Source organism: Prinia subflava, chromosome 21 (genome assembly GCF_021018805.1).
Source record: "Prinia subflava isolate CZ2003 ecotype Zambia chromosome 21, Cam_Psub_1.2, whole genome shotgun sequence".
NCBI lineage: Eukaryota > Metazoa > Chordata > Aves > Passeriformes > Cisticolidae > Prinia > Prinia subflava.
Genome location: NC_086267.1, coordinates 6,344,149 through 6,365,650, shown reverse-complemented (window position 1 = coordinate 6,365,650; position 21,502 = coordinate 6,344,149). Strand labels below are relative to the sequence as shown.

At 44.5% G+C, this 21,502-nt stretch overlaps 1 protein-coding gene and 2 long non-coding RNA genes across 5 annotated transcripts; 1 reads left to right on the top strand and 2 right to left on the bottom strand.

The window, feature by feature from the left end:
• The first annotated feature begins 770 nt into the window (after positions 1-770).
• Positions 771-15,089, top strand: LOC134561000 (uncharacterized). Of its 3 annotated transcripts, XR_010082843.1 has the most exons (5): positions 771-1,146; positions 2,834-2,897; positions 5,271-5,363; positions 12,997-13,164; positions 14,954-15,089. It is a non-coding gene; the product is annotated as an uncharacterized LOC134561000 (long non-coding RNA). The 3 variants fall into 3 exon arrangements; XR_010082844.1 differs by lacking the exons at positions 12,997-13,164; positions 14,954-15,089 and adding an exon at positions 5,951-6,583 and having other exon boundaries at positions 2,834-2,872; XR_010082842.1 differs by lacking the exons at positions 12,997-13,164; positions 14,954-15,089 and adding an exon at positions 5,951-6,583.
• On the bottom strand, positions 7,862-9,828 carry LOC134561001 (uncharacterized). The gene is made up of 2 exons (XR_010082845.1): positions 9,727-9,828; positions 7,862-9,453 (listed from the first exon to the last, which is right to left on the bottom strand). It is a non-coding gene; the product is annotated as an uncharacterized LOC134561001 (long non-coding RNA).
• On the bottom strand, positions 12,192-20,580 carry TNFRSF18 (TNF receptor superfamily member 18). The gene is made up of 6 exons (XM_063417544.1): positions 20,182-20,580; positions 17,300-17,434; positions 15,931-16,018; positions 15,031-15,119; positions 13,109-13,246; positions 12,192-12,710 (listed from the first exon to the last, which is right to left on the bottom strand). The coding sequence occupies exons 1-6, from the start codon at positions 20,327-20,329 to the stop codon at positions 12,565-12,567; spliced, it is 744 nt and encodes a 247-aa protein (XP_063273614.1). The 5' UTR covers positions 20,330-20,580; the 3' UTR covers positions 12,192-12,564.
• Between the last annotated feature and the right edge of the window lie 922 nt (positions 20,581-21,502).

The following is a 21,502-nucleotide window of genomic DNA, read 5'->3' as shown; positions in this document are numbered from 1 at the left end:
AAGGAGCTCCAGGGGAGAGCTCAGAGCCCTTCCAGGACCTAAAGGAGCTCCAGGGGAGAGCTCAGAGCCCTTCCAGGACCTAAAGGAGCTCCAGGAGAGGGATTTGGGACAGGGATGGAGGGACAGGACACAGGGAAGGGGCTTGGGCAGGATAAAGTCAGATTTAGATGGAATACTGGGAGGAATTTTGGGAGGAATTTTGGGAGGAAACTGTTCCCTGTGAGGGTGGTGAGACCTTGGAGTGGATTTGGCAAAGCCTAAAAGGGGGTGCAGGAAGACGGGGAGAGCTGAGGGGTCCACCTGGACCACAGAAGGGTTTGGGGAGAGCTCAGAGGGCCTAAAGGAGCTCCAGGAGAGGGATTTGACACAGGGACAGGACACAGGGAAGGGGTTTGGGCAGGATAAAGTCAGATTTAGATGGAATACTGGGAGGAATTTTGGGAGGAAACTGTCCCCTGTGAGGCCCAGAGACGCCGTGGCCGTCCCATCCCTGGAAGCGCCCCAGGCCACCCCGGAGCCACCGGGGATCACGGAATCTCCCTACCCACAGCCCAGCCTGACCCTGAATCTACCCCATCCCTTCCACCCCCTCCGAGCTCCCGGAATAACCCGGCCTTTGTTAGGCCTGGCCCAGCCCCGGCGGCTCCGGGGCGGTGGCCGCGGCCGCTCCCAAGGCCAGGACACACCTGGAGGGAGCGGGAGGCCGGGATTGGCCGGGCCAGGAATGCACCTGCGCGGGGAGGGCCCACGGGCTCCATGTAAGACGAGCCTTGGCCTCGCTCCCCATCCCTGCTCAACTCCGGCTCCAACACGCAGCTCCTCCGCGCTCGGCCCAGCCTTCCCGGCCTCTTCGTTTTCCCTCCTTTTTAAACTCAATTTTATTGTTTTAAACTCAATTTTATTGTTTTAAGCTCGGTTTTATTGTTTTAAGCTCGGTTTCAGCAGCCTAACGATGTGTAGTCGTGTTGTTTTTCCAGGTCTGTCGCTGTTCTGGGTTTCCTCCTGCGAAATCCAAGGTCGCCTTTTCCAGGACGCGGAAGAGGAAAACTCTGCTGGCTCCTCGTCCTCCCAACCCTTTCCTTCCCCACCTGGAGGCTGAGCCGGCTTCGGGAGAAGCTCCCAGCACTGAAGTTTTCCCCTGTCCTGGTAAGATCCAAAATATCCAGGGGAAAAACCAAAAAAAAAGGGATTTACGGAGCGCGAAAAAAAAACCCGACTTCTCCAAGGCTTTCCCTACTTTTCCATGGATCTCCCCTCTCTCCACTTCACTTTCTCCGGGATTCCGCCCTTTTTTCTCTTCCTGCTTCTCCCCCCAGGTGGATTCGGGAGGGTTTTGTTGGACAGATCAGGTTTTGTGTGCTGGGGGAGGGGAGGGCAGCGCATGAATCCAAACGTTCATTTTACAACCAGTCAAACCAGTCAGGGCAGCTCCCAGCAGATCCAAGGCTTGGGAGAGGAGGGAGCTGCCCTCACCCAGGTGTCACAGAGAGCTGGGCCAGGAAAAGGAGGGGCTGGAAAATTGGGGGGAATTTGGGTGAAAATTGAGTGAAAATTGGGTGAAAATTGAGTAAAAATTGGATTAAAATTGGATTAAAAATCCGAATAACGTCGATAGAGAACGAGCATTGCAGGGGGTTCTTCCAGGATTTCTGGTTTTTTGGATTTAAGGGACGATTTCCCGGTTTTTGACTAAAAGTGAGGATTGGAAATCCGAGTTTGCTGCTGGCTCTGAAATAAAAAGGAATATTGGGAAAATCTGATTAAATCCAAATAAAATCGATACGAAACGAGAGTGGGATTGGAGGGGGTTCTTCCAAGATTTTTTGGCTTTTTGGATTTAAGGGAAGATTTCCTGGTTTTTCACTAAAAGTGAGGGTTGGAAATCCGAGTTCGCTGCTGGCTCTGAAAATAAAAAGGAATTTTGGGAGAATCTGATTAAATCCGAATAAAATCGATACGAAACGAGCCTGAGATTGAAGGGAGTTCTCGGATTCACGGGAGCATTTCCCAGTTTGTGGAGTAAAGGTGAGGATTGGAAATCCGAGTTTGCTGCTGGCTCTGAAATAAAAGGAACAGTTGGGAAATCTGATTAAATCCAAATAAAATCGATACGAAACGAGCGTGGGATTGGAGGGGGTTCTTCCAAGATTTCTGGGGTTTGGAATATTTGGATTTAAGGGAAGATTTCCTGGATTTTGACTAAAAGTGAGGATTGGAAATCTGAGTTTGCTGCTGGCTCTGAAATAAAAAGGAATTTTGGGAAAATCTGATTAAATCAGAATAAAATCGATACGAAACGAGTCCGAGATCAAAGGGGATTTTTCCAAGATTTCTGGGATTTTGGATTTAAGAGGATTTCCCGGTTTTTGACTAAAAGTGAGGATTGGAAATCCGAGTTTCCTGCTGGCTCGGAGTAACGATTGCCACGTTTTAATGACTTGTTTAATTAACCAGCATTTTAACGAGCTTCCCTCACCCTCCGAAACACCCCAAACTCAAATTTTCATTTTTCCTCCTATCCCGACCCGAATCGATTCCTCGGATAAGAGCAGTGAGGGGAACGGATTGGGAATTTTCCGAGCAGGGCTAAAATTGGGAATTTTTTGTTTGATCCAAGTGGACGTGGAGGAAAATTCCGGCTCTGCCGGCGCCGTCGGCTTCCGCTGATGGCAGGAGGAGCCATTTTGGGTTGGTTTTGTTGATTCTTTTCTCACCTTTATTTTTTGGGGGTTTTTTTGTTCTTTTTGGTGCCTGGAAAAATCCAAATATTCGAGTTTTGTCTTCGTTCCGGTGCTGGATCTAACAGGGATCGGTTTTTCCTTGTTTTTTCCAGAACTTTGGAGAGTTGGGCTCGGAAGGGCGGAAGGAGAAGGTAAAATGGATTTATTTCATTTCAGGTGGGTGAGGTCAATTTTTGAGGTTCTTCCTCAAAAATCCCTTTTGGGTTTTTTTGGATCAGAATTCCGTCGGAAATGTGAATTTTGTGTATTTTGGGAGAGGGGTTTTGTTTTCCAGGAGGATTCTCGGGAATTCTGCCGGATTCCTGGGATTGGGGATTTGTGGGATTCGCTCCTTTCCCTCCACTCGGGAGGAAAAACCTTCTGGAAGGTTCTGTGGGGCACAAAGTGGGAAATGATCCCGAATTTCCAACAAAAAAAAAGTTTCAGGGGATGGAACTTTTTTCCAAAAAGATTCGGCTCATTCCGATTAAACGCTCTCGGATTGATTTCATTCCGAGGTTTTTAACGGCTCCTCCCTGAAAAACAACAGGAATTTCTTCATTGTCCCCAAATTAATTCCTGATTTTTTTACCCCCTTATTTTATTTCCCTTGGAATTGCAATTTCAATCCGCTTTTCATTTCCATTAATGAATTCTGGATTTTAGCCAAAAAATGATTTTTATACTGAAAAATTTCCGGGTTTTTCCCTCTCCAAACCCCAAATCCTCGGCCCCTGGAGCGGCGGGGCCGAGGGAAATTTGGGATTTGGGGACTGGAATGGCTTTGATGCCGTTTTTAATGGGAATTTCTGCTGCAGGCTGGGGTGACGTGGGCAGGTTTCAAAAACATCTTTGATTTTTTTTTGGTGTTTAACTCTCAAAATTCCCTTTCGAAGCTATCTTGGATTATTAGATTAATATTTTTTAATGCTGTCTTAATTAATTTTGATATAATAGAAATTATTTTTAATTTTACATTAATTATTATAGTAATTATTTTAATATATTCATATTTACATAGTGTTTATAGTTCTATTGTGTTTATATTTATATTTATATTTATATTTACTACTATAATTATTATCCTATTATTCTAATTATTAATAATATTAATCATAATAATATTTACATTGAATTAAAATTTGGGCTTTTCAGGCACATTTGGGTAAATGGAATCAAAATTCAAGCAATCGAAATTTGCAGAATTAGAGAAAAATCCTAGAAAGAAACATCAGGATTGGGGAATTATTAATTAACTTTTAAATTCATTATTCCCATTCCAGGGAAAGCCCAGGAATTCAAGCGGGAATGGGATTTGGAATGGAATTTTTAATTATGAGACTTTTAATTATGAAATTTTAATTTCTGGAATTTTAAATATTTCTCCGTGCAGGAGCTGAGCTGGTGACACAGTTTTAGTAATTTTATTGAATTAATTTAATCGTATTTATTTCTTGATTAAAGTGAGGAAAGGTTCCAAGTTCAAGTCCAACCTTGGAAGAAAATCAGAATTTAAATGAAAATTGGTTTTGAAATATTCCTGTCAAAAACGGAGAGGGATTTCTTTCATTTGGAAAAATCAGGAAAAAAAATCAGGAAAAATCAGACAAAAATTGTGAGAATCAGAAAAATAAAGAGAAATTTAAAAATCAGAAAAAGATCAGAAAAATCAGGAAAAAATCAGAAATAAAGGAGAAAAAAGTCAGAAAAAAATCAGGAAAAATCAGAAAAATCAGGAAAATCGCTTTTTAAAAAAATTATTCCCTTGAAATCCCAACTTTTAAACCCTCAACTCAACAAATCCATTTGGAAATGGGAACAGGAAAATGGGATTTGGTTGGAAATGAGGAATGTGGGAGGTGGATTTTAAATAGATTTTATTGGAAATAAAGAAATTATTCTTTAATCACGGGATTGATTTTTGGGGAACATCTCAACCCCCTGAGCTCCGGATTCCATCAACTTTTAAAGATTTTTTTTTTTTTTTTTTTAATCCAAGGCAACTCCAGGAATTTTTGGGAATGTTTTTATTATGGAATAAAGCCCAGGTGGTTTTATTCCATAAATAAAATTTATGAACAGAATTTGGGCTTTGCCCTAAATTTCCTCAGTTATTAAGGATTGGATCATTTTGCTCTAATTCCAATTAAATATTGGGGGTTTTTTGGGGAATTGTTTCCATTATTATTATTATCATTATTATCATTATCATTATTATCATTATTATTATTATCATTAACCATACTAACTATAACAATTATAAATATTATTTTATCATTCCCATTAATATTTTTGTTGTCAATTATTCATCACTATCATTATTTTATTTTTATTTTATTTTTATTATTTTATTTTTATTCTATCATTTTTATTCTATTATTTTTATTCTATTAATCCACATTTTATTCTTTTAATCCATTCATTTAATCTTTTAATCCATTTTTATTCTTTTAATCCGATTAAACAGATGACAAAGACGGCCTTGATTATTAAACCGAGTCTAACAAAGCCAGGCGTTAATTTTTAGAAAGATTCCACTTCTTTTTATAGGCAGGGCTGGCTGTGAACACGGAATTTTGGGATGATTTCTCCCCAAAAAATCCCAATTAATTTCACCGAAATCCCAACAGGAAACAATTCCAGGTGATTTTTTTTTTTTCTCCCGAATTTCTTTGACTTTTATTTTTTTTCTCCAAAAAACTCCAATTTTGAGACATCCTCACCATCTTACTGGGCAGCATTGGATGATTCCTGCCTTTCTAATACTGCCTGGTAATGATGATGATGGTGTTTCCTGCTCTCCGTGGAAAATCCGGCACAAAATCCGGCACAAATTCCGGCAGCGGGGCTTAATCCCGGCTCAACCAGTCCGGCTTTGGCGCCCCAGTCCCTCCCGAGCGCCAGGGAAGGGAAAAAACAGGATCTGGAATTTCGGGGTGCTGCGGGTTTAGCGCGGGTCGGGAAAATCGGAATTTTGGGAGGATTAAAATCCCAGGAGGATGAGGCTGGAGCAGGGAAAATCGGAATTTTGGGAGGATGAAATCCCGGGAGGATGAGGCTGGAGCAGGGAAAATGGGAATTTTGGGAGGATGAGGCTGGAGCAGGGAAAATCGGAATTTTGGGAAGATAAAATTCCGGGAGGATGAGGCTGGAGCAGGGAAAATGGGAATTTTGGGAGGATTAAAATTAAATCACCTTTTTCTCCTCTTTTCCCTCCCGAACCCCCCCAGGATTTCACTCCCTCCCTCCCCTCCACGCCCTTTCCCCGTCCCCGCTGGGATAAAACCATTCCCGGGCTTTTCCCGGGAATTCCGGCCTGGCGAAGAACACGGAATTCCGGCTGCCGCGGCCACCGGACGCGCTGGTCCTCTGTGGGCATCTTACTAGACAGTGCTGGATTTTCTGCCTCTACTCTAACACTGTCTGGTAACGATGTTTAAAGGGCGATCCAAACCACGCCGGGCCCGCGGCTCCAGCCAGGCTGCGACTTTTCCGCAGGGTAAGGACGGATTCGGGGAAAGCGGAAAGGGAAAACCCAAATTTCTGTGGAAAAGGCGCCAAGAATGGATGGAGGCGCTCCGGAGGCGCTGCCGGGGGTTAGGCCGGGTTTAACGTCCCAAAGCCGAGGTTTGCTCTGCCTCAGATTTGGTTGGGACAACTCAGGACGGTGACGTCTCCTTGGAATTCCGCCATTCCTGCCTGTGGAAGGCGGATCGGGGCAGCTTGGAAAGGATTTTCCCAATTCCAAAGGGTTTTTTCCCAATTCCAAAGGATTTTTTTCCAATTCCAAAGGGTTTTTTTCCAATTCCAAAGGGTTTTTTCCCAATTCCAAAGGGTTTTTTCCCAATTCCAAAGGGTTTTTTCCCAATTCCAAAGGGGTTTTTTCCCAATTCCAAAGGGTTTTTTCCCAATTCCAAACGGTTTTTTCCCAATTCCAAAGGGTTTTTTTCCAATTCCAAACGGTTTTTTCCCAATTCCAAAGGTGTTTTTTCCCAATTCCAAACGTTTTTTTCCCAATTCCAAAGGGTTTTTTCCCAATTCCAAACGGTTTTTTTCCAATTCCAAAGGGTTTTTTCCCAGTTCCAAAGGGTTTTTTCCCAATTCCAAAGGGGTTTTTTCCCAGTTCCAAAGGGTTTTTTCCCAGTTCCAAAGGGTTTTTTCCCAATTCCAAAGGGTTTTTTCCCAATTCCAAACAGTTTTTTCCCAATTCCAAAGGGTTTTTTCCCAATTCCAAAGGGTTTTTTCCCAATTCCAAAGGGTTTTTTCCCAATTCCAAAGGGTTTTTTCCCAATTCCAAACGGTTTTTTTCCAATTCCAAACAGTTTTTTCCCAATTCCAAAGGTGTTTTTTCCCAATTCCAAACGGTTTTTTTCCAATTCCAAACGGTTTTTTCCCAATTCCAAAGGTGTTTTTTCCCAATTCCAAAGGGTTTTTTCCCAATTCCAAACGGTTTTTTCCCAATTCCAAAGGTGTTTTTTCCCAATTCCAAAGGGTTTTTTTCCAATTCCAAAGGGTTTTTTCCCAATTCCAAAGGTGTTTTTTCCAATTCCAAAGGTGTTTTTTCCCAATTCCAAAGGGTTTTTCCCAATTCCAAAGGGTTTTTTCCCAATTCCAAACAGTTTTTTTTCCAATTCCAAACAGTTTTTTTTCCAATTCAAACGGTTTTTTTCCAATTCCAAAGGGGTTTTTTTCCAATTCCAAAGGGTTTTTTCCCAATTCCAAAGGGTTTTTTTCCAATTCCCAAGCATTTTTTTCCACTTCCAAAGCTCTTTTTTCCCCCCAGTTCCCAAAGGTCATTTATCTCAATTCCAAAGGCATTTTTCCCGGTCCCAAAGGGGTTTTTTTTTCCCAATCCCAAAGGTTTTTTTCGGAATTCCACAATTTTCAAGTTCCTTCCAACCCAAACCACTCTGGAATTCTCTTCCCACATCCCTGGAAAAGCTTCAATCCTTTTTTCCCTGCCTTGTGCTAAGCCAGGCCTAAGATTCCTTGCCAAAATTCCTGGATAATGCAGGAAAATCAGGGAAAATTGTCATTAATTGTTTCCTAATTAAAATTATTCCCATTTCAACGCGGAGAGCTTGGAAGGAGCCGCCCCAAATCCACACGGAACGAGCTGGGTTTGCCCTTGGAGGTTGAAATTCCCAGGAAAAGCAGGAAAGGAGGAAGCAGAGCGGTGATTAATTAAGGCCCGGTGTTAATGAGTAACTGCTCCGGAGGCCCTGAGGAAATGGGGGAGGAATTCCTGAAATTGGATTTTCCCCAGGCCGTAAATCCCTGGGATTGGGGCCCTTCCCCCTCCTGTTCATCCCCTCTTGGAATTGGGGAAAGAAATCCCAAAAAAAAAAAAGGAGAAAATTCCAATGGGAAAGTGGGAATGTGGCCCTGGAAAAAAAAAAACAAAAACAAAAAACCCAAAAAAACAAAAAAAAACCCCAAAAAAACCCCAAAAACCAAAACCAAACAAACAAAAAACACAAACAAACAAACAAAAAACCAAAAAAAAAAAAAACCAAATAATAATAACAATAATAATAATAATAATAATAATAATAATAATAATAAAAAAAACCCACAAAAAAAAACCCCCACAAAAAACCAAAAAAACCCCAAAAACCCAAAAAAACCCCAAAAACAGAGCCAGGAAAATCCCAGAGAAAGGAAAATCCCATCCCAGAGCCAGGAAAAACCCCGGAAAATTCCCTTTTCCTTCAATTCCCTCCCTTTTCCCACTGGTTCCCCCTTCCTGAAATCCACTTCACTCCAGCGCTGGATTTTGGGGTTATTTAGGAGCTTTTTGGGGCTGAATCCTGAAAATTTTGGCCTCAGCGAGGGGAATTCATGGATGAGGGACATCCCAGGTTTTTGGGGAGCTGCTCCAGAGGGATTCCACGCCCGGTAAATCCCTAAAAATCCCAATTCCTTCCCCAACCAGGCCAAAAAAAAGCGGAATTTTCATCATTTCCCTGCCTCAAAAACTGAGCAGGACGAGTTCAAGATTCCCTGGAATCCTGGGAATTGCTGCGTTTTTCCTTGGGATCGTTTTCCCATGTTGGATGAGGGAAAAAAAATTAAAAATAAATGGATTTTCCTGCAGATTGGGGTCTTACCAGGCACGGTTAGATCTGGATTTTCTGTCTAATACTGCCTGGTAATGCCGTCAATGGCAGGGGAAAAACCCCGGAAAAATTCCAATTTTATCAGAAAAATTAATAAATTTTCACATTAATTGGAGGGATTTTGGTCACCTTTGTCTTGAAAAAAAAATCTTGATTTTATCAGAAAAAAAAATCTTGATTTTATCAGAAATATCAATGAATTTCCATATTAATTTTAGAAGTTTTAGGGGCTTTCAGCGGGGCACAAATCCCAGGAAAAATTCCCTGGAGAGGAAAAATTCCCAGAGTTTCACAGCTGGAATTCATCCCGGGGATTTTAGGAATTTTTTTCATGGCAAAAATGTGGAGAAAAAGCTCCAAAATCCTTGATTTTATCCAAAAATATCAATAGATTTTGATATTAATTTGAGGGATTTTTAGGGATTTTTTTCTTGGCAGAAATGTGGGGAAAATTCCCTGCAGAGGAAAAATTCCTGGAGTTTCACAGCTGGAATTCATCCTGGGGATTTTAGGAATTTTTTCCGTGGCAAAAATGTGGAGAAAAAGCTCCAAAATCCCCAATTTTATCAGAAAAATTAATAAATGTTCCTATTAATTTGAGGGATTTTGGTCACCTTAGTCTTGGAAAAAAAAAATCTTGATTTTATCAGAAATATCAATGAATTTCCATATTAATTTTAGAAATTTTAGGCGCTTCCAGCGGGGCACAAACCCCGCAAAAATTCCCTGCAGAGGAAAAATTCCTGGAATTTCACAGCTGGAATTCATTTGAGGGATTTTAGGAAATTTTTTTTGTGGTAAAAATGTGGAGAAAATCACCCAAATCCTTGATTTAATTAGAAAAAAAATCAATAAATTTTCCTATTAATTTGAGGGATTTTGGTCACCTTTGTCTTGAAAAAAAAAATCTTGATTTTATCAGAAATATCAATGAATTTCCATATTAATTTTAGAAATTTTAGGCGCTTTCAGCAGGGCACAAACCCCGCAAAAATTCCCTGCAGAGGAAAAATTCCTGGAATTTCACAGCTGGAATTCATTTGAGGGATTTTAGGAATTTTTTCCGTGGCAAAAATGTGGAGAAAAAGCTCCAAAATCCCCGATTGTATCAGAAAAATTAATAAATTTTCACATTAATTGGAGGGATTTTGGTCACCTTTGTCTTGAAAAAAAAATCTTGATTTTATCAGAAATATCAATGAATTTCCATATTAATTTTAGAAGTTTTAGGCGCTTTCAGCAGGGCACAAATCCCAGGAAAAATTCCCTGGAGAGGAAAAATTCCTGGAATTTCACAGCTGGAATTCATCCCGGGGATTTTAGGATTTTTTTCCGTGGCAAAAATGTGGAGAAAAAGCTCCAAAATCCTTGATTTTATCCAAAAATATCAATAGATTTTGATATTAATTTGAGGGATTTTTAGGGATTTTTTTCTTGGCAGAAATGTGGGGAAAATTCCCTGCAGAGGAAAAATTCCTGGAATTTCACAGCTGGAATTCATCCCGGGGATTTTAAGAATTTTTTTACGTGGCAAAAATGTGGAGAAAAAGCTCCAAAATCCCCGATTTTATCAGAAAAATGAATAAATTTTCACATTAATTTGAGGGATTTTGGTCACCTTTGTCTTGAAAAAAAAAAATCTTGATTTTATCAGAAATATCAATGAATTTCCATATTAATTTTAGAAGTTTTAGGCGCTTTCAGCAGGGCACAAATCCCAGGAAAAATTCCCTGGAGCAGAAGAATTCATGGAGTTCCAGAGCTGGAATTCATCCCGGGGATTTTAGGAAATTTTTTTTATGGTAAAAATGTGGAGAAAATCCCCCAAATCCTTGATTTAATTAGAAAAAAAAAAATCAATAAATTTTCCTATTAATTTGAGGGATTTTGGTCACCTTTGTCTTGAAAAAAAAAATTATTTTATCAGAAAAAAAATCTTAATTTTATTGGAAAAATCCCTGAAATGTTAGACGGAGGGAGCTCCTTTTTCCTTGGAAAAATTCCGTTTTCATGGAACAGATCCCGCTTTTTCCTTTGAGGATAAAAGGGAAACAATTCCCAGATTTCCTCCCTCCCTCCTCCCAAAATTTGGGATTTCTCAGGGAATTATCCCAAATTTTGGTCGATCTCCTCCCCTCTCCCTGCTCCCTCTGGAATTCCCTTTCCCAGCTTTTCCAGGAGCTCCCTCTGCTGCTGCTCCGCTTCCAAATGCTCCGGAAAAAGGAAATTAAACTTTTAAATGTTTTGAATGGAATTTTTTTGTTGGGATATTTTTCCCATTCCTGTGTCCTGTCTGCTCCCAAAGGGAGGAATTTTGGATTCCAGCCCCAAAAATGGGAATTTTTTCCCCTTTCCCAGGTTTTCCTAGGAGCCCAAGGATGGCTCCGTTCCCTCCAGGATTGGGATTAAAAAATCCCGAGGGGAGAAGGTTCAGCTCCTTCGGGATCATTTTTGGGAATAATGTAAAAAACCAAAGGAAATAAAAATCCCGACAGCAAAAAATCAACTTTGTTCAAACGATTTTTTCTTTGGAATTTCCCAGGTTTTTCCAGGGAATGCAGAACTTCCCAGAGCCTCTGGAATCTCCCAGGGAGGGATTTTATCCGGATTTCCGATCCAACCCTGCCCTTTTCCAGTGTCCTGTCCCTAAATCCCTTCTCCAGGGGAGCATTCCCAGATCTCCCGGCCCTGCTCCAAAATCATCCAGGAGAGGTTTAAATCCATGTGCAACTCCTCGGAAATCCCAGGAATCCCCACGGATTTCCACCAAATGTCCACCAAAATCACGAGAAACTCAGCCTGGATTATCCAAAATTATCCAAAATATTATCCAAAATTATCCAAAATTATCCAAAATTATCCAGAATTATCCAAAATTATCCATAGGGATGTTGGCATCACCATCTCCACAGGGGGTCAGCCCAAAAAACTTCCCAAACCCGCTGGAATTGCATCATAAAATCTTGGAATATCCGAAGTGGGAAGGGCCCCAGAGGGATCAGAAATCCCCAAATCCCATCTGAGAGCGTTTCCCAGGGATTTTTCCCATTCCCTCAAATTTTCTGGAGCTCTGAACATTCCCTGGATGAGCGTCACTCCCTTTTTTCCCTGATTTTCCATGGAAAAACCTGCACTGGAAAATCCCAGGAGGAAAAAGGGAAAAGGGGAAAGGGGAAAAGGGGAAAGGGAAAAGGAAAAGGGAAAAGGGAAAAGGGAAAAGGGAAAAGGGGAAAGGGGAAAGGGAAAAGGGGAAAAGGGGAAAAGGGAAAGGGAAATAGGAAAAGGGAAAGGGGAAAAGGGGAAAGGGGAAAAGGGAAAGGGGAAAGGGAAAAAGTGAAAAGGGGAAAAGGGAAAAGGGAAAAGGAAAAAGGGAAAAGGGAAAAGGGAAAAGGGGAAAAAGGAAGGAAAAGGGGAAGGAAAAGGGGAAGGAAAAGGGGAAGGAAAAGGGGAAGGAAAAGGAAAAACCCGAGGGAAATCCAGGAGCTGTGGCCGCTATTCCCGATCCTGGAAATCAGGAATATCCCGGGAAATCCCTGCTGTGTGCTGCTGAGCCCACACCGGCCCGATCAGCAGGATTTTATCCCTAAATCCCAGGGGTTTGGGGGGCCAAACAAAGCCAAACCCGCCCTGAACCCTCTCCTTTTCCTACGGAAAAGCGACGCTCCGCGCCCCATCCCATTCCCGGGGTTTTTTGGCGTTCCCGGTGATCCCGGAGGGCGATCCCGCTATCGGAGCTCGCTGTAGACTTTGAGGGAGAGCATGGAAAGTTTCTCCTCGGCCGTTTTGTCGCCGTGCTCCTCCTCCGGGAATTGGATGCTGTGGGATTCCTCCCCCTGGAGCGGCAGCGGCCGCGGGAAGCTGTGTCCCAAATCTGCGGAGGGAACAGGGAAAACTCATCCAGGAATTCCCAGAAGGCTGCCCAGCCCCTTTTCCAGCTCTGGGATCAGGGAATTATGGAATGGGATGGGTTGGGAGGGATTTGGGGGTGATCCGGTGTCATCCCATCCACGGGCAGGGACATTTCCCGCTGTCCCAAACTGCTCCAAGGAGAATTCCAGAGATCCAGCCTGGAATGTTCCTTCCCTGGAATATCCACTCCAGGGCCTCCCAGGCAGGAATTCCATCCCCAAATCCCATCCCACCCTCGCTCTGCTCAGGAATGCTGCCCTGGATGATCGGTGATTCCAGATCTGCCCCAAATCCCAGCGGAAATTCGGATTTACCCCTCCAATCCCACCCTGCCGGAGCTCCCACGGATCCCTCCCTCACCTGCCGGGAATTTTTTCTCCCTGCGGAGGCTCCAGAGGCAGAAGTGCAGCAGGAAGGTGAGCAGGATGAGCACGAACACGGCCACGGCCGTCAGGATGGCCAGGATGGTGCTGGAGCGGAATTCCAGGGGCATCCAGGCTGCAACCAATGGGATTGGATTGGAAATGAAGGAATTCTGGGGGTTGTTCCAGGGGAGGGAGAGCTTCCAGGGGAGGTTAGGGATGGATTTGGGGGTTTGTGGGAAAGAGGGGAGGTGGGAGAGGCCCCGAGGTGAGGGGGCAAGGGGATCGTGGAATGGGTGAAAATAGGGGAAAAAAGGAAAAGGGGAAAAAAGGAAAAGGGGAAAAAAGGAAAAGGGGAAAAAAAGGAAAAGGGGAAAAGGGGAAAAGGGGAAAAGGGGAAAAGGGGAAAGGAGGAGAAGGGGAAAGGAGGAGAAGGAGAAGGAGAAGGAGGAGGAGAAGGAGAAGGAGAAGGAGAAGGAGAAGGAGAAGGAGAAGGAGAAGGAGAAGGAGAAGGAGAAGGAGAAGGAGAAGGAGAAGGAGAAGGAGAAGGAGAAGGAGAAGGAGAAGGAGAAGGAGAAGGAGAAGGAGAAGGAGAAGGAGAAGGAGAAGGAGAAGGAGAAGGAGAAGGAGAAGGAGAAGGAGAAGGAGAAGGAGAAGGAGAAGGAGAAGGAGAAGGAGAAGGAGAAGGCCTGGGAGGCACCAATTCCTGGGAGCAGCCATTCCCCAGCCATTCCCATCCTCTGATCCAGGAAAAACCCTGGAATGCTGCTGCCTCCCTCCGAGGGCCCCGGGGACATTTTCCTGAGAACCCCAGGGAAGGAGCAGAGCCCAGCAGGAAACCCGGAATCCCCATCCAGGGATTTCCCCATCCAGGGATTTCCCATCCAGGGATTTCCTCCGTGTTTTCCCAGGGCAGCACTCAGAGAACGGAACCTCTGCCAGGCCCACAATTAACGAACCCCCACCCCTATTAACACCAATATCAATATCAATATCAATAATATCAATATCAATAATATCAATGATATCAATAATACCAATAATATCAATGATACCAATAATATCAATGATACCAATAATATCAATAATATCAATAATATCAATAGTATCAATAATATCAGTGATATCAATAATATCAATAATACCAATAATATCAATGATACCAATAATATCAATGATACCAATAATATCAATAATATCAATGATATCAATGATATCAATGATATCAATGATACCAATAATATCAATAATATCAATAATATCAATGATACCAATAATATCAATAATATCAATAATATCAATAGTATCAATAATATCAGTGATATCAATAATATCAATAATACCAATAATATCAATGATACCAATAATATCAATGATACCAATAATATCAATGATACCAATAATATCAATAATATCAATGATATCAATGATATCAATGATATCAATGATATCAATGATACCAATAATATCAATAATATCAATAATATCAATGATACCAATGATATCAATGATATCAATAATATCAATAATATCAATAATATCAATTATACCAATAATATCAATAATATCAATAATATCAATGATATCAATGATATCAATAATATCAATAATATCAATAATATCAATAATATCAATGATACCAATAATATCAATAATATCAATGATATCAATGATATCAATGATATCAATGATATCAACAATATCAATAATATCAATAATATCAATAATATCAATAATATCAACAATATCAATAATACCAATAATATCAATAATATCAAAATCAATAATATATATCAATAATATAATATTGATATCAATAATATCAATAATATCAACATTTCAGGGAGCAGCAGCAGCTCTTCCCAGTGGATTTCGGGGCCGGGAAGGAGAGGAGGGAGAGGGGGATTTTCCTGGATGTACCTGGCTCCAGGGCTCTGACGGGGAGGCTGCACACGGAGTTGTGGGTGCTGTTCCCTGCCCGGAGCGTGATGAAGCCGCTGCTGGCACAGCTGGGAAAACAACGGGAATTCGGGATTTGGGACATTCCCGCTCTCCCTTCTCCCCTCTCTTCCTCCCACTGCTCTTCCCAAGGTTTTCCCCCCTCCTGGGGCAGTGTAGGAGGTTTGGGCTCTTTCCCCAAACTGAGCTTTGTTTTTCCATGGATTTCCCTGCTTGGAATTGCTTTTCCGGCATCTTAAGCTTGACTTTAAGGGGGTTTAAACTGAGAGTCTGGTTTAAGCTCTGCCTGGAGACTAAGAGGAGAAATTCCAGGTCTTGCTTCATGAAAAAAATTCATCAATTAATCTCATGATAATCATCTTGGATTCAGTTTGATTTTTTAATGTATTGAATAAATTCATAGTTATTTAAATATTGATTTATTACTATTATTATCGTTATTATTACTAATTCCTATTTTCAAATAAGGGGAATATCAATAAACCCACACTCAGTCTATTCTTATTCTTATTCTTATTCTTATTCTTATTCTTATTCTTATTCTTATTCTTATTCTTATTCTTATTCTTATTCTTATTCTTATTCTTTTTGCAAAGAAGGAAAACACATAATAATTATTATTAGTTAATAATAATTGTTAACTAATTGATAATAATAATTCTTAGTTATTCACTATTAACTATTAGCTATTTATTATTATTTCTATTTTCAAAGAAAGTAAGCATACTCTTAACAATAATTACTAACCCTTAATTATTGATTATTTAACTGTGATCAACTATCTAACAATTTAATTAATTATTAATGATTTCCCTGTTTTATTGTTAATTGTTCAGTGACTGATTCCCGGGGGTTCCGTACTCGGTCCAGTTGCGGCACCAGCTGCTCCTGCTGCTGGAGTAGGTCCCGTTCTGGCAGGGTTTGCACTTGAACTGGAAACGCATGAGTCCTGCGGGAAAACCATGGGAATGCCCGGGATCCCGAATTCCGGAGCGGCCGCGGCAGCACAGCCAGGCCTGTCCCGTTCCCTGACCCGTTCCCATTCCCAATCCCAATCCCAATCCCATTCCCCTTCCCATTCCCGTTCCCTGCTCCTTTCCCTGCCCTGTTCCCGTTCCCATTCCCATTCCCATTTCCATCCCCATTTCCATTCCCATCCCCAATCCCATTCCCAATCCCGATCCCCGTTCCCATCCCCATTCCCATTCCCGTTCCCGTTCCTGTTCCCGTTCCCATTCCCATTCCCATTCCCGTTCCCATTCCCATTCCCGGATTACCGCTCCTGTCCGGCTCCCAGCCCAGCACGCACGGCGGCAGCGCGGCGCAGGACAGGCAGGGCCTGTCCCATTCCCAATCCCATTCCCATTCCCATTCCCATCCCCATTCCCATTCCCGTTCCCGTTCCCATTCCCATTCCCATTCCCAATCCCATTCCCATCCCCATCCCCATCCCCATCCCCATCCCCATCCCCATCCCCATTCCCATCCCCATTCCCAATCCCATTCCCAATCCCATTCCCAATCCCGTGTTACCGGTTCTCTCGGGCTCCCATCCCGGCGCGCAGGGCGGCAGCGCGGCGCAGGACAGGCAGGGCCTGTCCCATTCCCGTTCCCAATCCCATTCCCATTCCCATTCCCATTCCCATTCCCATCCCCGTTCCCATTCCCATTCCCGTTCCCATTCCCATTCCCATTCCCATTCCCATTCCCATTCCCATTCCCATTCCCATCCCCGTTCCCGTTCCCATTCCCAGATTACCGGTTCTCTCGGGCTCCCAGCCCGGCGCGCACGGCGGCAGCGCGGCGCAGGACAGGCAGGGCCTATCCCAGTCCCGATCCTGATCCCGATCCCATCCCCATTCCCATTCCCGTTCCCATCCCCATTCCCATTCCCATTCCCATTCCCATTCCCATTCCCATTCCCATTCCCATTCCCATTCCCATTCCCGATCCCCATTCCCAATCCCGTGTTACCGGTTCTCTCAGGCTCCCAGCCCGGCGCGCAGGGCGGCAGCGCAGCGCAGGCCAGGCAGGGCCTATCCCATTCCCATCCCCATTCCCGTTCCAGTTCCCAATTCCCAATCCCGATCCCCATTCCCGTGTTACCGGTTCTCTCGGGCTCCCATCCCGGCGCGCACGGCGGCAGCGCGGCGCAGGACAGGCAGGGTCTGTCCCTATCCCATTCCCATTCCCATTCCCGTTCCCGTTCCCGTTCCCAATCCCAGATTACCGATTCTCTCCGGCTCCCATCCCGGCTGGCACGGTGGCAGCGCGGCACAGGACACGCAGGACTCGTCGGAGCAGCCGTGCCCCGGGGGACATTTGCACTCGAGGTCCTGCGCCGCCTCGCAGGGCTGGGGGTCCTCTGCGGGAAGGAAAGGGTTAAAGCCGCCTTTCCCAAAGGCGGGAATTCCCGATCCAGAGGAATTCCCGATCCAAAGGGATGGAAAAGGTTGGGAAAAGGTTGGGAAAAGGAGAGCGGGGAGGTGGCGGAGGATGAGGAGCAGACACGGGGAAGGCTCAGGAGCAGAGGGATCCCAAAAAGTGTCCCTCATATTCCCAGGAAAGAGGTCATTCCTGGGAAATGGGGATCCCAAAAATTGTCCTTCCCATTCCACGGAAAGAGCCCTTTCCTGGGAAATGGGGATCATAGGAAAGTATCCCTCATATTCCCAGGAAAAAGACATTTCCCAGGAAATGGGGATCCCAAAAATTGTCTTTCCCTATCCCATGGAAAGAGAAATTTTCTGGGAAAAAGGATCCCAAAAATTGTCCCTCCAATCCCATGGAAAGAGACATTTCCTGGGAAATGGGGATCATAGGGAAGTGTCCCTCATATTCCCATGGAAAGAGACATTTCCTGGGAAAAAGGATCCCAAAAATTGTCTTTCCCATCCCATGGAAAGAGAAATTTTCTGGGAAAAGGGATCTCAAAACTCGTCCTCTCCCATTCCCAGGGATAAAGAGAGCCCCTCCCCAGAACATTTACCCACAATTTACTCACAATTTACACATTTATTCACCATTTACTAAACTTACACAAAATTTATCCACTATTTATCCACGTTTACGTCAATTTACACACAATTACACACAATTACACACAATTTACACGTGATTTACACACAATTTCCACACATTTACTCCAATTTACACAAAATTATCTGCAATTACTCACAATTTCCACATTTACACGCATTTCCTCACAATTACTCACATTTACACACAATTTCCGCACACTTCACACACCATTCTCAGACATTTAAACACATTTTACTCCCCTTTTCCCACAATTTACACCCAATTTACACTCAATTTACACACATTTACACACAATTCACCCACATTTACACACATTTACACCAAATTTCCACACATTTACCCCAAATTTCCACCAAATTTACCCAAATTTAAACCAAATTTACCCCCAATTTACCCCCAATTTACCCCCAATTTACCCACATTTACACCAAATTTACCCATACTTACCACAATTACACCCAGTTACACACATTTACACATTTACATCCAATTTACACCCAATTTACATCCAATTTACACCCAAGTTTACACACATTTACAAACAATTTACCCCATTTACACACGATTTACTCACTTTTACCCCATTTACCCCTAATTGCACCAAATTTACCCCATTTACACACAGTTTACTCACATTTATACCCCATTTGCACACATTTAAACCTCATTTACACACATTTAACCCCATTCACACCAAATTTGCACACATTTACACCCCATTTACACACACCTACCCACATTTACACCAAATTTACCCACATTTACACACAGTTTACACCAAATTTACCCACAATTTACACCAAATTTACACCAAATTTACACCAAATTTACCCACAATTTACACCAAATTTACACCAAATTTACCCACAATTTACACCAAATTTACACCAAATTTACACCCAATTTACACCAAATTTACACACATTTACACACAATTTACCCACAATTTACACCAAATTTACACCCAATTTACACCCAATTTACACCCAATTTACACCCAATTTACACCAATTTTACACCCAATTTACACCCAATTTACACACAATTTACACACAATTTACACACAATTTACACCCAATTTACACCCAATTTACACCCAATTTACACACAATTTACACACAATTTACACACAATTTACACACAATTTACACCCAATTTACACACAATTTACACACAATTTACACACAATTTACACACAATTTACACACAATTTACACACAATTTACCCACAATTTACACCAAATTTACACCAAATTTACACCAAATTTACACCCAATTTACACCCAATTTACACCAAATTTACACCAAATTTACACCAAATTTATACCAAATTTACACCCAATTTACACCAAATTTACCCACAATTTACACACAATTTACCCCAATCCCCCCCAGTGTCCCCCAGTGTCCCCAGTCCCCCCAGTCCCCCCCAGTGTCCCCAGTGTCCCCCAGTGTCCCCCATTGTCCCCCCAGTCCCCCCAGTGTCCCCCAGTGTCCCCCAGTGTCCCCAGTGGCCCCCAGTGTCCCCCCAGTGTCCCCCAGTCCCCCCCCAGCCTCCCCAGTGTCCCCCAGTGTCCCCCAGTCCCCCCAGTGTCCCCCAGTGTCTCCCAGTCCCCCCCAGTCTCCCCAGTGTCCCCCAGTCCCCCCAGTGTCCCCCAGTCCCCCAGTGTCCCCCAGTGTCCCCCAGTCCCCCCCAGTGTCCTCCAGTCCCCCCAGTGTCCCCCCAGTCCCCCCCAGTCCCCCCCAGTGTCCCCCAGTGTCCCCCAGTGTCCCCCAGTGTCCCCCAGTGTCCCCCAGTCCCCCCCAGTGTCCCCCAGTCCACCCCAGTGTCCCCCAGTCCCCCCAGTGTCCCCCAGTGTCTCCCAGTGTCCCCAGTGTCCCCCAGTCCCCCCAGTGTCCCCCAGTCCCCCCAGTGTCCCCCAGTGTCCCCCAGTGTCCCCCAGTGTCCCCAGTGTCCCCCAGTCCCCCCAGTGTCCCCAGTCCCCCCAGTGTCCCCCAGTGTCCCCCAGTCCCCCCCAGTGTCCCCCAGTCCCCCCAGTGTCCCCCAGTGTCCCCAGTGTCCCCACTCACCTCTGTCCCAGCTGCAGCGGGGGCAGCACTTGGTGCCCCCTCCCCAAACCTCCCTGAGCTCCCCGTCCTGGCACTGCCCGGCGCCGCCCGGCCGCGCCCGCTGTGCCACCAACAGCGCCAGCAGCAGCCACAGCCGGCGCGGGGACATGGCCCTGGCACTGTCACCTGTGCCACCAGCTCCCTGTCACTGCCCTGTGCTGGCACTGTCACCTGTGCTGGCACTGCCCTGTCCCGGTACTGTCACCTGTGCTGGGACTGTCACCTGTGCTGGCACTGTCACCCTGTCCCGGTACTGTCACCCTGTCCAGGCACTGCCACCCAGCTCCCTGGTACTGCCCTGTCCTGGCACTGCCACCCCTGTCCAGGTACTTGTCCTGTCCTGGCACTGTCCTGGCACTGTCCCAGCACTGTCAACCCTGTCCTGGCACTGTCCTGGCACTGTCTCGGCACTGTCCTGGCACTGTCACCCTGTCCCGGCACTGTCCTGGCACTGTCTCGGCACTGTCCTGGCACTGTCACCCTGTCCTGGCACTGTCCTGGCACTGTCCCCGGCAGTGGTCACCCTGTCCCGGCAGTGTCACCCTGTCCGGCAGTGCCACCCCACGCGCTGGCACGGCTCTGCCGCTGCTGCCCACGCCGCGCCGGGGTTTTTGTGGCCGAGCTCTTCCGGGGTTTGGGGAAGGTTCGGCTGCAAAGGGCAGAGCTGGAGCTCTGGGGAGGGGAAGGGGCGGAGCCCCGACTGTGGGGGCTGGGAGGGTTTGGGGAGGGGTCCCAAATCCCAAATCCATCCATCCGTGCCCCCATGGATCCCTCCATCCATCCCTCCATCCATCCCTAAAAACCTTTCCAAAAACCCATCCCAACTTTTCCCTAACCTCAACCCAACCTTTCCCTAAACCCATCCCAACCTTCCTCTTACCTTAAAACCCATCCCAACCTTCCCAAATCCTTCCAACCTCCCTCTTATCCTAAAACCATCCCAACCTTTCCCTCATTCCAATCTTTCCCTAAACCCATCCCAACCTTTCCCTAAACCCATCCCAACCTTTCAAAAATCCTTCCCAACCTCCCTCTTATCCTAAAATCGTCTCAACCTTTCCCTAAACCCATCCCAGACTGTTCCCCTCATCCAAACCTTTCCTTAAACCCATCCCAACCTCCCTCTTACCTTAAAATCCATCCCAAACCTTTCCCAAATCCTTCCCAACCTTTCCCTAAACCCATCCCAACCTCTCCCTAAAATCCATCCCAACCTTTCCCTAAACCCATCCCAACCTTCCTCTTACCTTAAAACCCATCCCCAGCCTTTTCCTAAACCCCA

What these genes read in the sequence shown, in the direction of transcription:
- TNFRSF18 (XM_063417544.1), bottom strand. Translation starts at nt 20,329, where the DNA reads ATGTCCCCGCGCCGGCTGTGGCTGCTGCTGGCGCTGTTGGTGGCACAG. An exon ending in CCGCTGCAGCTGGGACAGAG is followed by an intron (nt 17,435 to 20,181) that starts GTGAGTGGGGAC and finishes TCCTTCCCGCAG; the next exon opens with AGGACCCCCAGCCCTGCGAG. An exon ending in GGAGAAAAAATTCCCGGCAG is followed by an intron (nt 12,711 to 13,108) that starts GTGAGGGAGGGA and finishes TTCCCTCCGCAG; the next exon opens with ATTTGGGACACAGCTTCCCG.